This window comes from Salmo salar, chromosome ssa20 (genome assembly GCF_905237065.1).
Source record: "Salmo salar chromosome ssa20, Ssal_v3.1, whole genome shotgun sequence".
NCBI classification, from domain to species: domain Eukaryota; kingdom Metazoa; phylum Chordata; class Actinopteri; order Salmoniformes; family Salmonidae; genus Salmo; species Salmo salar.
In genome coordinates this window covers 46,084,689-46,099,547 of record NC_059461.1, presented here as the reverse complement: position 1 = coordinate 46,099,547, position 14,859 = coordinate 46,084,689, and the positions used below count along the sequence as shown (strand labels likewise).

The 14,859-nt window shown below is 42.3% G+C and overlaps 1 protein-coding gene across 1 annotated transcript in view; it reads left to right on the top strand.

Moving 5' to 3' along the window:
* The window catches only part of sik2b (salt-inducible kinase 2b), a 59,423-nt gene that overhangs the window by 4,251 nt on the left and 40,313 nt on the right, over nucleotides 1–14,859 (top strand). The window contains exons 2-3 of the mRNA XM_045703410.1: nucleotides 9,797–9,913; nucleotides 11,595–11,658. Coding sequence (XP_045559366.1) covers nucleotides 9,797–9,913; nucleotides 11,595–11,658 — 181 coding nt within the window. The remainder of the gene's footprint in view (nucleotides 1–9,796; nucleotides 9,914–11,594; nucleotides 11,659–14,859) is intronic.

The following is a 14,859-nucleotide window of genomic DNA, read 5'->3' as shown; positions in this document are numbered from 1 at the left end:
AGTTAACCGTAAGGTTGCAAGATTGAATCCCTGAGCTGACAAGGTAAAAATCTGTCGTTCTGCCCCTGAACAAGGCAGTTAACCCACCGTTCCTAGGCCGTCATTGAAAATAAGAATGTGTTCTTAACTGACTTGCCTAGTTAAATAAAGGTGTAAAAAAAACAACTGCCAAATCGGCGTCCAAAAATACCGATTTCCGATTGTTATGAAAACTTGAAATCAGCCCTAATTAATCGGCCATTCCGATTAATCGGTTGACCTCTAGTCAGCATGAGCCTGCAGGAAGGGTACCACATGAGGGAGGAGGATATCTTCCTTGTAACGCACAGCGTTGCAATTGCCTGCAATGACAACAAGCTCAGTCCGATGATGCTGTGACACACCGCCCCAGACCATGACGGACCCTCCACCTCCAAATCGATCCCACTCCAGAGTACAGGCCTCGATGTAACGCTCATTCCTTCGACGATAAACGCGAATCCGACCATCACCCCTGGTGAGACAAAACCGTGACTCGTCAGTGAAGAGCACTTTTTGCCAGTCCTGTCTGGTCCAGTGACGGTGGGTTTGAGCCCATAGGCGACGTTGTTGCCGGTGATGTCTGGTGAGGACCTGCCTTACGACAGGCCTACAAGCACCTTTCCAGCCTCTCTCAGCCTATTGCGGACAGCCTGAGCACTCAGACAGTTGTTGTTGCCATCCTGTTCCTGTCCCGCAGTTGTGATGTTCGGATGTACCGATCCTGTGCCGGTGTTGTTGCACGTGGTCTGCCACTGCAAGGACGATCAGCTGTCCATCCTGTCTCCCTGTAGCGCTGTCTTAAGCGTCTCACAGTACGGACATTGCAATTTATTGCCCTGGCCACATCTGCAGTCCTCATGCCTCCTTGCAGCATGCCTAAGGCACGTTCACGCAGAAGAGCAGAGACCCTGGGCACCTTTCTTTTGGTGTTTTTTAGTCCGTAGAATGGCCTCTTTAGTGTCCTAAGTTTTGTGACCTTAATTGCCTACCGTCTGTAAGCTGTTAATGTCTTAACGACCGTTCCACAGGTGCATGTTCATTAATTATGGTTCATTGAACAAGCATGGGAAACAGTGTTTAAACCCTTTACAATGAAGATCTGTGAAGTTATTTCGATTTATCTTTGAAAGACAGGGTTCTGAAAAGGGGAGGCTTCTTTTTTCGCTGAGTTTAGGTCCTGGAATGCAGGAAGCTTGGTCCCAGTGATGTACTGGGCCGTACGCACTACCTTCTGTAGCGCCTTGCAGTCGGAGGCCGTGCAGTTGCCATACCAGGCAGTGACGCAACCGATCACGATGCTCTGGATGCTACAGCCTTAGAACTTTTTGAGGATCTGGGGACCCATGCCAATTCTTTTCAGTCTCCAGATGGGGGAAAAGGTGTTGTCGTGCCCGCCTTTTCCTGTAGTCCACGATCAGCTCCTTTTGTCTTGCTCACATTGAGGGAGAGGTTGTTGTCCTTCAACCACACTGCCAGGTCTCTGACCTCCTCCCTATAGGCTGTCTCATTGTTGTCGGTGATCAGGCCTACCACTGTTGTGTCCACAGCAAACTTAATGATGGTGTTGGAGTCGTGTTTGGCCACGTAGGTGAACAGGGAGACCTGGAGGGGACTAAGCACACACCCCTAAGGGGCCCCATTGTTGAGGATCAGCGTAGCAGACGTGTTGTTGCCTACCCTTACCACCTGGGGGCGCCCCGTCAGGAAGTCCAGGATCCAGTTGCAGTGGGAGGTGTTTAGTCCCAGGGTCCATAACTTAGTGATGAGCTTTGCGGGCACTATGGTGTTTAACACTGAGCTGTAGTCAATGAACAGCATTCTCACATAGGTGTTCCTTTTGTCCAGGTGGGAAAGGGTAGTGTGGAGTACGATTGAGATTGCGTCAACTGTGGATCTGTTGGGCTGGTATGTGAATTGGAGTGGGTCTAGGGTATCCGGGAGGATGCTGTTGATGTGAGCCATGACCAGCCTTTCAAAGCACTTCATGGCTACTGACGTGAGTGATACGGGCAGTAATCATTTAGGTAGGTTACCTTTGCTTCCTTGGGCACATTACTATGGTGGTCTGCTTGAAACATGTAGGTATTACAGACTCAGTCAGTGAGAGGTTGAAAATGTCAGGGAAGACACTTGCCAGTTGGTCCGCGGATGTTTTGACTACACGTCCTGGTAATCCGTCTGGCCCCGCGGCTTTGTGAATGTTGACCTGTTTAAAGGTCTTGCTCACATCGGCTACCGAGAGCGTTATCACACAGTCGTCCTGAACAGCTGATGCTCTCATGCATGCTTCAGTGTTGCTTGCCTCGAAGTGAGCACAAAAGGCATTTAGCTCATCTGGTAGGCTCGCATCACTGGGCATCTTGCGGCTGGGTTTCTCTTTGTAGTCCGTAATAGTTTTCAAGCCCTGCCACATCCGACGAGCGTCAGAGCCGGTGTAGTAGGATTCAATCTTAATCCTGTGTTGATACTTTGTTTGTCGGAGGGCATAGCAGGATTTCTTATAAGCGTTCGGATTAGTGTCCCACTCCTTGAAGCAGCAGCTCTAGCCTTTAGCTCAATGCAGATGTTGCCTCTAATTCTTGGCTTCTGTTTGGGATATGTACTTGCGGTCACTGTGGGGACGACGACGTCAATGCACTTATTGTTGCAGCCGAAGACTCCTGAATGCCATTTGATGAATCCCGGGAACATATTCCAGTCTGCAAGTAAAACAGTCCTGTAGCGTAGCATCCGCATCATCTGACCATTTGGTAATTGGTCACTGGTAATTCATGCTTTTGTTTTTTTGCTTGTAAGCAGGAATCAGGCGCATTGGTTTGTGGTTGTAAATGGACGGGTACGAATAATATAGATGAGATGAGATAGTTTGGTCTCCAGTTTTTCATAAGGTACTCTACCTCAGGCGAGCAATACCTCAAGCGAGCAATACATTGAGACGTCTTTAATATTAGACATCGCGCACCAGCTGTTATTGACAAATAGACACACCTTGTCTTAACAGACGTAGCTTCTCTGTCCTGCCATTGCATGGAAAATCCCACCAGCTCTATATTATCTGTCGTCGTTCAGCCACGACTTGGTGAAACATAAGATATTACAGTTTTTAATGTCCCGTTGGTAGTATAATCTTGATCGTAGGTCATCCATTTTATTTTCCAATGATTACACATTGGCCAATAGAACGGATAGCAGTGGGAGTTTACTCACTCGCCTACGAATTCTCAGAAGGCAGCCCGACCTCTGCCCCCTTTTTCTCCGTCTTTTCTTCACGCAAATGACAGGGATTTGGGCCCTTTCCTGAGAAAGCAGTATATTCTTCGCATCAGACTCGTTAAAGAAAAATGGTTCTTCTAGTTCGAGGTGAGTAATTGCTGTTCTGATGTCCATAAGTTATTTTTGGTCATAAGAGATGGTAGCAGCAACATTATGTACAAAATAAGTTTAACTTCTATGGGCTAGGTACCTGCGGGACACAGCCAGTGAAATATCAGGGCGGAAAATAAAAAAACAACAAAATGTCATAATTCAACTTTCTCAAACATACAACTATTTTACACCATTTTAAAGATAAACTTCTCGTTAATCTAACCACATTGTCCGATTTCAAAAAGGCTTTACAGCGAAAGCAAAACATTAGATTATGTTAGGAGAGTACATAGACAAAAATAATCACACAGCCATTTTCCAAGCAAGGACATGTGTCAATAAAACCCAAAACACAGCTAAATGAAGCACTAACCTTTGACGATCTTCATCAGATGACACTCCTAGGACATTATGTTACACAATACATGTATGTTTTGTTCAATCAAGTTCATATTTATATCCCAAAACAGCATTTTACATTGGCGCGTGATGTTCAGAAAATGTATTCCACCAAAACGTCCGGTGAATGTGCACATCAATTTACAAAAATACTCATCATAAATATTGACAAAATATATAACAATTATTTTAAGAATTATAGATAGACTACCCCTGGATGCAACCGCTGTGTCAGATTTTAAAATAGCTTTACGGAGAAAGCACATTTTTCAATATTCTGAGTACATAGCTCAGCCATCACGGTGAGCTATTCAGACACCCGCCAAGTTCGGGGCAACCTAAACTCAGAATTAGTATTAGAAATATGCTCTTACCTTTGCTGATCTTTGTCAGAATGCACTCCCAGGACTGCTACTTCAACAAGAAATGTTGTTTTTGTTCGAAATAATCCATATTTATGTACAAATACCTCCGTTTTGTTAGTGCGTACAGATCACTTATCCAAAGGCATAACGTGTGAGCGTGGAACGAGAGACAAAAAGTCAAAATGTTCCATTACCGTACTTAGAAGCATGTCAAACGCTGTTTAAAATCAATCTTTATGGTATTTTTAACGTAAAATTGCGATAATATTCCAACCGGACAATAGCGTATTCATTCAAGAAGAAAAAGGAGGAACGGCGCGCTCGCGGGACCGAGCATATCCAATCCCTTTGTTGCCAGGCAGACCACTCAGTAACTGAGCTCCTATAATCTGCCCAGTGACAGGAGAAGGCTCAAACCACTTTCTGAAGGCTTTAGACAATTCTCAGACTTTCCACTTCCTGCTTAGATTTTTCTCAGGTTTTTGCCTGCCATATGAGTTCTGTTATACTCACAGACACCATTCAAACAGTTTTATAAACTTCAGAGTGTTTTCTTTCCAAATCTACTAATAATATGCATATTCTAGTTTCTGGGCCAGAGTAGTAACCTGTTTAAATTGGGTACGTTTTTTCATCCGGCCGTGAAAATACTGCCCCCTAGCCCAGACAGGTTAAAAAATAAGTTACAAACAACGCGTAAAAATGAACAAAATAGCACAATTGGTTAGGAGCACGTAAAACGTCAGCTATCCCCTCCGGCGCCATTCTTCACGCCATATCTCCATGTTACAGCGCTTGTTATTCTACCCCCCAAGCCATAAGACTCCTGAACAGCTAATCAAATGACTACCCTGACCAGGCCCACCCATTTACTCTGTACTGGTACCCTCTGAATATAGCCTCACTATTGTTAATTTACTGCTGCTCTTTAATTATTTGTTACTTTAATGTTTTATTTTTGACTTATCTATTTTTGACTTATTTTTCTTAACTGCATTGTTGGTTAAGGTTTTATAAGTAAGCATTTCACTAAGGTCTACACGTATTGTAGTCGGCGCATGTGACAAATAAAATTGTATCTGTTTATAGAAAACAGCCGGAAGACGAGACGACCACCTGTGCTAATTAGCTACGGTATCTAGCATAGTCCGAACACATGTGTGTAACTCGGGAAGTGTAGCAGAAGTGACATTTCATTGGATAGAGGCACCCATAGCTTTATTGATCTGTGCAAAATGTATACATGGCTGAAAACTCTCTAATGCCGCCTAGAGTTTTCGAGAGCTAAGACGCTAACTGCTTTAGCGCCTTTTGACGGTAGAATCTAATGAACGGGGGAGTTTTTTTGTTGAGCCCAGACGCTTGCTCTAAACGTTAACACGCATCCTTGCAGGTACGGTTTTGGAAACATAAGGAACTTATCTTTCATATCGGCAATAAATAATTTTCCAAAAACAAAAGGTTAAATTACTACACACCTTTTTATAGGGTTAGGGTTCATACATGCCCGTATTTCCATGTTACATTGCTTGTTTACGGAAACAGACGGAAGACGGGTGGATTAGGGAGAGGCTGTGCGGACACACCTAGTGCCCAAATTGCTGACGTGTTGCGCAGTTGAGAGTCGGGTGGAGCTTAATGGATTCGGTTCAGTCAGTCCTCTTGATAAGCCCTTCCCAGCTTGTTAGTTTATGCTTGCTAGCTTGCAAAAAGAGCAGCATGGTGCTAGTTAAAACTTGTAAAAGAAAGTAATGTTTGTTTCGATGGGCGAGGGAGAAATAACTTGTTGTTAGGGCTTGCACAATTATCGTAGAATCGTGTAACCGACAATTAAGGACAATAACCGTGAACAATTTTTTTTGTTGTAGTAATAATCGTCATACAACTCTTTTCTGGAGGGTGGATTCAACGTTTTATTTAGTAGATATAGTTTACCCAAGAACACTTTAAAATGATGTGGGTAAAGCAATTAATAATTTTACGAGCAGAATGGCACAGTCGGGAGGAGAAGCATCATTTCTAAAAGTTCCAAGCTGTCAACACCATTCGTTTTGGAGGCAGGGGTGTCACCAAAGCTGTGTTGTATTTAGGGCTGAGCCCATTTAGTCGACTGGTCGATTGTTTGGTCGATAGGCTGTGCCACACCAGTAGTACATGTACTGTTAATTACCATAATTGCTCATCTATAACGTTTGTTTGGTTAGGGCAATTTCTGTTAATGCATTCAATATATTATTATTCTATTCTTACCATTGTTGTTGTAGGTGTGGACACGTTGTTTTTAGAGCGCACAACTACAGTAGACTACACTTGTGATAATTATGATTTCATTCCATTTACGAGCTGTCAATTTATTCATTGTCTTTTTGTTTGGAGTGCTCCTGTCAGTCTTGAGGAAGGACACGCACTTGATTATTCATAGAAGTAAGTAAGCGGCCAACAAGTGCTCAGCATATGTGGGAACTCCTCCAAGACTGTTGGAAAAGCATTCCAGGTGAAGCTGGTTGAGAGAATTCCTAATGTGTGCAAAGCTGTCATCAAGGTGGTTACTTTGAAGAATATAAAATATATTTAGATTTGTTTAACACAAGCATTTCCCTACACCTGCAATAACATCTGCTAAACACATGTATGTGACCAATAAAATTTGATTTGACATTTTTGGTTACTACATGATGCCATATGTGTTATTTTATAGTGTTGATGTCTTCACTATTATTCTACCATGTAGAAAATAGTAAAAAATAAAGAAAAACCCTTGAATGAGTAGGTGTGTCCGAACTTTTAACTGGTACTGTAGCTAGCTAATTAGCACAGGTTTTCCACTGGGAGAGGCTATACGGAGACGCCTGGTGCCCAAAATGTATGATGCATGCCATGCAGCAAGAGTTGAGTGGGGACGAACGGATTCGGTTCAGTCAGTTGTACTAATGAGCCCTCACCAGCTAGCTAATTTATTCTTGTGACTTCAACGAGAATTAGAAACTTGTCTGCCAAAGTTGGGACTTGAGAGAGTCATTCCATTTCTATCAGGGTAATTGTTTTTATTTTTATGTAGATATTAATGCCGTAGTTGTACATTTTCGGGGAAAATCACTACAATAAATTCGTTTTAGCTGTCATCCTGGCATGATATTGGCCACACGATCTAGCTACTTCCTTCTCCTTACTGCAGGACAGCAGTGCTCGGCATTAGCCGGCAAGCAGGAAATAAGGACACACTGTGCCCGGTGATGTTGTGTTGCCTGCTTGCATCGCAAACTCTCATTGAGCAGTAGACTGTATCACGGTGACTACCAATGCTACAAGTTAATTCTTGTGTAGGCTGCTATCCTACTCAAAGTATACTCAAGTGGGATGGAACAAATTGGCTACGTTAGCTGCTGCCAGCAGCATGATACATCTGCCCGGTGAAGCAAAACAGTGGGAAGAACCTCGATACAACCTCGTTACGTTAGCTAATTGGCACGTCAAGATGACATCCAGATGGTGACAAATGTTTCCATATATAGACACACACCCTATATTTGAATAAAGTAAACTATATGTAGGCTACTGAGCTTGTCTGATGCTTTAATAAGCACAGCGACTTTAAAAAGACATACAAATTACAAAAAAGAGGGAGCCAGAGATCATTATAGCCTAACCAGAAGAAAAAAACCTGTTCTTGACCAGACCCCCCTCCCACTTCGCAGATTGTGCCCCTGGTAATAGGCTTCACCAGCGGTTGGCAACCTTTCCCATTTGGAGTGTCAAGCTATCATACCATTTCTACTGATCTGCGTGCAAGTTGTGATTTTTCATATGCACGTTTTTGTGGAATAGTTTCATTTAATTTATAATAAGTCTTCATATCTCAAAATCAATGTCGTGGTTAATCAATATTCCATCTAAATGATACAAATCTAAAAGGTTCTTTATTGCCATTATTTAATAATAGGTTACATAGCTTACAAATATATTTTGATTTGATTAACACTTTTTTGGCTATTACATGATTCCATATGTGTTATTTCATAGTTTTTTTTCATGTCTTCACTATTATTCTACAATGTAGAGAATATTAAAAATAAAGGAAAAACCCTTGAATGAGTAGGTGTCCAAACTTTTGACTGGTATTGTATATGCGTCTCCAAACACCTGTATGTAAACAGAAGACGGACGCCACAAACGGGTTGTCAATGAAAAATACCGCTGGCTGCAGCTGTGTTATCTGTATGTGTGCTGTTTGCGTTTGTGGAATTATTTGAAAGTAGGGGGATTTATGTTTCTATAACCGTACCGCATTTGAGAATCGATTCACGTTTAGATGGGGTATTTGTCTGTTTTGGCTTCCAAAGCCATTTCGCCTTTAACTAGAACATTTTAAGGTCCTTGGATTATAATGAGCAACATTAGGCTCCTTTAGTCCATTACGGGGCTACTCTGTACATAACTAGTAATTGCCAAGCAAATCCGTCAGCCCCTGTTTAGTGTTTACTGCTTGGATATGGTATTAGCAGCAGCCCACTGTCCTGGATTCTTGACTTTGCAAGATTTAAAATCTCTCTCGTTACTCATATCGTCTTAGTGATCTTGTGATCAGTAGGTCCTCAGTTCAAGAATGCCCCCGAACCTTACTTGACCTCCTTGTAGGGGCTGGCAGTAGGCCTAACGCCTCATCACACCGACAGCGTCTTTGTGTTTTGGTACACCAGAAGTGTATTCATTTCCAATGGAACACTGCGTTTGCCTTGCAGCATTGCGTTGCAGAGGTAGTTGCAGTGCGTTCTTTGTGGTGCATAAATTGGAAATATTGAACGTATGCATCAAACAATATGCGTAGACGGCTTGACAGAAATGGTAGCAGAAGGTGAATGTTGAACTTTTGTTGCACTCATATCCAGATGATGCTGCGTACCATTTTGCGCAATGATGCTGTAGGTGTGATCAAGGTGTAAATGTCTTCTGTTCATAACGAAGAGGGAGGGGAGCATTAGTGCAGTGATATGGATGTAATCAAGCATTGTATTGGGTAAGATTAGAGTAGAATGATTAAAGGCCTCCCCTCGCTTTTGTTAAATGCTGTTTATGAGAGAGCTAGACTTGGGATATTGCATGTTATCATGACATGGACACTGTTAATCAACTCTTGCAAGGATGAAGAAATTGCCTGTTTTCCAGCAGCTTCTGCTAGTGTCTGCCCCCCTTACCTCTCACCCAGTGTGGATGGCAGAATATAAAAGCTGTTTATGATTTCTCTTAGCAAACCGTTTTTTGTGCAAAGGATAGTGTTTGAGGTTTATTGTCTGTGCTCGCCTTGCAAGAACTTAGAGTGCTGTGGAATTATATTAGGGAGAGATAGGCCTACTGCTTACCACTTTTGCCTTTGGACTTTCTTAGAATTATCTGCCTCAGTCTTAGCAACACTTAAATGTATGCCTATATATATATATATATATATATATATATATATATATATATATATATATATATATAGCATACATTTAAGTGTTGCTAAGACTGAGGCAGATAATTCTAAGCATACATTAATATATATATATGCATACATTTATATAGAGGTCTTTTTGTGTAAAGGAATATATCAAGGGAATCCTTTTGAATGTTTTGTCCAGGGACTCATCACTGTATTCTGTGTTCCACAGGTTGCCATTAAAATCATAGACAAGAGCCAACTAGATGCTGTGAACCTGGAGAAGATCTACCGGGAGGTACAGATCATGAAAATGTTGGACCACCCGCACATCATCAAGTTGTACCAGGTAAACCGCTCCTTTTAAAACACCAGTCTACAAAATATAATCAATTTTTATTTGTTCCTCTGGGTTTTTGTATAAATGTGCAATGCCTATGGTCATTCAGGACATTTTCTAATGGGTGAGCAAACATCTCCAATCTACCTGGCCTTCACAGTCCTAGACCTTCATAGATATCAGAACTGACGTCTGACGGAGTTAATAACTAACCAACCAGCCCTCTCAAAGCAACGTGTCAAGGTGCTTAACAAAATTTCACCTAAACTGTACTGTAGGATTCAGCCTCTTGTGTTAATAGCAGTGGGGGGAAAAGCAATGTTCAGCTGTCAAGCTCTACAATCAGAGGAGGTCCTACTAGTCAACCTGAAAATCCCACCCCAGACTTCACTTTTCTTACATAAGACTTTAGGTCACTTTGGTTGTTGGGAATGTGAATAGCAGTTAATTATTATTACACAACCAAATGGCTCTGGTCCAGGCTTTGCTGTGTAATCATTGTATATCATTATTTCCAACAGCTCTTCCATACAAACGGCATGGGTCAATTAGTCATTTCCTTTCAGGCCTCATAAACAGAGGGCAGCAGGCTTGGCATCGGCTCTCATCTCCAAACAACCAATCCCCCCCTTCAGTTTGTCTTGGGGTCTTTGCTTCACAGGATGCCCGCTCCGCGGACTCAGAGGCCCAAGTTTTCCACAGTCACATACACACACACACACACACACAGCTCTTCACGGTTTCCAATGAACTTGTAGGCTATAATGTTGACATTTGCATGGGATAACAATCCATGTAATTTCCCCATTTGCATCGTTGACCAAGTACTGTGACAGAATTTGGATAGTAAGTGCCATGTGATCGGCATGTTATGGAAAGCACTGGGGAAAGTGACATTGATTATCCCTACAGGGTTTTTGGTAAAATCATGGAGACGGGCATATTGGTCAGAAATGGTGCCGAGTAAAGCGTAAGTTTGCCCAGATGGGAATTTACATGAAATAACCACTTTGTAGGATTCCTATGTGAATGTATCTGATTCATTAATGCGTTTATTTTTTATCTCTATTCATCCCTTTGTTTTCTTTGGCTAATTCTAGGACACGTCCCAAATGACATCCTATTCCCAATGTAGTGCACTACCTCCCATAGGGCCCTGGTCAAAAAGAAGTGCACATAGGGAATAGTGTGCCATTTGGGATGCTGTGCACATAGGGAATAGTGTGCCATTTGGGATGCTGCCCTGGTGTCCTCCCACACACACCGCTGGCACTATCAGTACCGTCTCTCTACTGGGAATAGTGGAGCCGTTCAACCAGAACATCGTTCCCATTCTCTCATGTCTTCCATATTTGTGTCATTTTTGTAATTCCAAAAAATAAAGCATTCTTTTATTTGCTGTGAGCAGCATATATGAGCCTTTACGGTGTGACATTTGCAACATTTACTCTGCTGATCAATGCAAGTTTGTATTAATTCATTTGTTCTTTTATGATCCTTTCATTTAAGACTGTTCTGCTGTTCTCAGTACACCCACGTCAGCCAGCCTAATACTGTTCCAGGAATCTATGCACGAGGATTATCAGATGAATTTACATTTTAACAGCACCAAGGTCATTGCTGAGGTTGGTCTTAATCTGTTTTGCTGTGTGCTTATTGCTTACTCATTGTTTCCTTCCCTTTTTCACAGGTGATGGAGACCAAAAACATGCTCTACTTGGTGACAGAGTATGCCAAAAACGGGGAGATTTTCGGTAAGTGAAGCAGACGTACCAAGTGAATTTGTACCCGACTGGAAACAATGTCAAACAATTTTAGCTGAAAGATTTTTTTGTCATGTGTTGTCACCTCTCCTCTCCTGTTAGTTATATTGTGTACTTGCCTGCTGTAGCCTATACGCTGTGTACAAAACATTAACAACACCTGCTCTTTCCATGACATAGACTGACCAGGTGAATCCAGGTGAAAGCAATGATCCCTTATTCATACAACTTGTTCAATATATTTCAATCAGTATAGATGAAGGGGAGGAGACAGGTTATAGAAGGATTTTAAGCCTTGAGAGATTTGAGACATGGTTTGTGTATGTGTGCCATTGAGGGTGAATTGGCAAGACAAAAGATTTAAGTGCCTTTGAACCGGGGGCATGGTAGTGCAGTGGTTCCCAAACTGTGTTGGCGGGGCTTTCTTGAAAGTTGTAATAGTAGAATGCACAAGGTGCAATTTCAAAATTGGGTAGTGCCTCATCAGTTCCTCTTGTCATGTCAGTCATTGCATACGTTCGAGAGATTTTATAACTTGTAAGAAATGTCCGGATCAACTAGCGCATGTCAGCTAATGTTTTTTAGCCCATAGATTTTATTTGTAATGTTTTAGTCACTCAAATATCACATGAATACACATTATACATGGCAAAATGTATAGAATTACCTAAAGATTTGCTTTAAAACTGCAGAATGTTCTCTGCAGCCCATGACAAAATGTGTAGAATTGCTTGAAATAGGCTTTAAACCGGCAACATTTTCTCTCCGCCAACCAGAGGGGTGTGAATAGTTTTGTGTCATGAACCGTGCTTGTGCCCATAGAAATAAATGTGGCACGCACACAGGGGTGGTGCAAAATGTTCCCCAATGCTGGAAGGGTGGCCTGAATGAAAAGGTTTGGGACACCCTGTGGTAATGGGTGCCAGGTGCACCGGTTTGAGTCAAGAACTGCAATGCTGATACGTTTTTTTCATGCTCAATAGTTTCCTGTGTGTATCAAGAATGGTCCACTACCCAAAGGACGTCCAACCAACTTGACACAACTGTGGGAAGTATTGGAGTTAACATTGGCAAGCATCCCTGTGGAACACTTTCACACTTTGTAGAGTCCATGCCCCAACGAATTGAGGCTGTTCTGAGTGGATTGAATGTCCTCAAGAACACAATGGCCTCCATCATCCACCACCAAGACTCTTCCTAGAGCTGGCCACCCAGCCACACTGAGCATTCGGGGGGAAAGGCCTTGGTCAGGGTGGTGACCAAGAACCCGATGGTCACTCTGATAGAGCTCCAGAGTTCCTCTGTGGAGATGGGAGAACCTTCCAGAAGGACAACCATTTCTGCAGCATTCCACCAATCAGGCCTTTATGGTAGAGTGGCCAGACAGAAGCCACTCCTCAGTAAACGGCACATGACAGCCTACTTGGAGTTTGCCAAAAGGCACATAAAAGGACACTCGGACCATGTGAAACAAGTTTATCTGGTCTGATGAAACCAAATGGAACTCTTTGGCCTGAATGCCAAGTGTCACGTCTGGAGGAAACCTGGCACCATCCCTACGGGAAGCATGGTAGTGAAAGCATCATGCTGTGGGGATGTTTTTCAGCGGCAGGGACTGGGAGACTAGTCAGGATCGAGGGAAAGATGAACGGAGCAAAGTGCCGCGAGATCCTTGATGAAAACTTGCTCCGGAGCGCTCAGGACCTCCGACTGGGGGCGAAGGTTCACCTTCCAACAGGAGATCGACCCTAAGCACACAGCCAAGACAATGTAGGAGTGGCTTTGGGACAAGTCTCTGAATGTCTTTGAGTGGACCGGACTTGAACCCGATTGAGCATCTCTGGAGAGACCTGAAAATAGCTGTGCAGCGACGCTCTGTATCCAACCTGAAAGAGTTTGAGAAAATCTGCAGAGAAGAATTGGAGAAACTCCTCAAATACACGTATGCCAAGCTTGTAGTGCCATACCCAAGAAGACTCAAGGCTGTAATCGCTACCAAAGGTGCTTCAACAAAGTACTGAGTGAAGGGTCTGAATACTTATGTAAATGTGATATTTACTTAATTTTCAAAAAAACAGTTTTTGCTTTGTCATTATGGGGTATTGTGAGTAGGTTGATGAGGAAAAAATCGATTTAAATCCATTTTAGAATAAGGCTGTAACATAACAAAATGTGGGAAAAGTAAAGGGGTCTGAATACTTTCCAAATGCGTTGTATGTTACTGATTGGCTTTTACGTAATCAAAAGGGAATGCTTCTTCTGTCTGTTGAAGGACAGGCAGTTGGGAAAAGGAATGCCTCCACCTGTTGTGAGAGGATTTGATTAAATGTTCCCATGAGTTCCCCCTCCATTTGCATATCTTGCCCCAAAGCTTACTTTCAGTGAAGATTGATTGTCATAGGTGAGAACCATTGTGTGAAACCCATATAATTAGAATTCTATGATTGTGACTCATTCGATAGATAGTCTAGGAAATCATCTCTAAAATCACTATGTTTTGACTTAGTTTGTCCTAAGACCATTGTTTACATTGTTGTGCCACTTGGATGGCACCCACCGGAGCAGGGAGAGGGCAAGGAGGCGGCACGGGTTAGTAGCGCTTGTCTGGCCTCCATATTCAGTTTAGAAGTCAGTCAAAACAGGCTTTCTTCAATACCTGTCTGTATCTGTACAGAGTTGATACAGGCTTACCTGTCTGTTCTATATGCCCACCATATAAGATGGAATCTAAACCTAAGATAATATCGTATGATATAGGTAAAGATGTGAAAAGCACATAAGCAAAGTTCGCTTTTGCACAGTACATGGATGTCACAGACAGGCCTTCTTCCCAACGCAAGCCATGTCATTTGTGTATGTTCTCTATAGTTATGTACTTGAAAATGTATCAATTGACCATTTGGGCAGACTTTGAACAGTAATGCAATGGTTCACTGGATCAGTCTAAAACTTTGCACATACACTGCAATCTAAATTGCATCTAGACTCCTAAATGCCATTATATCACTTATCTTTCATTTCAAAGCTGATGGAACAAAGATTATATTTTATCAGATCTAATGTGTTCTCCTACATTAATTTCACATTTCCACAAACGGTATCAAGAATATGCATATCCTTGCTTCAGGTCCTGAGCTATATGCAGTTAGATTTGGATATGTCATTTAGGCTTTTTTTTTTCTTTTTTTTTTT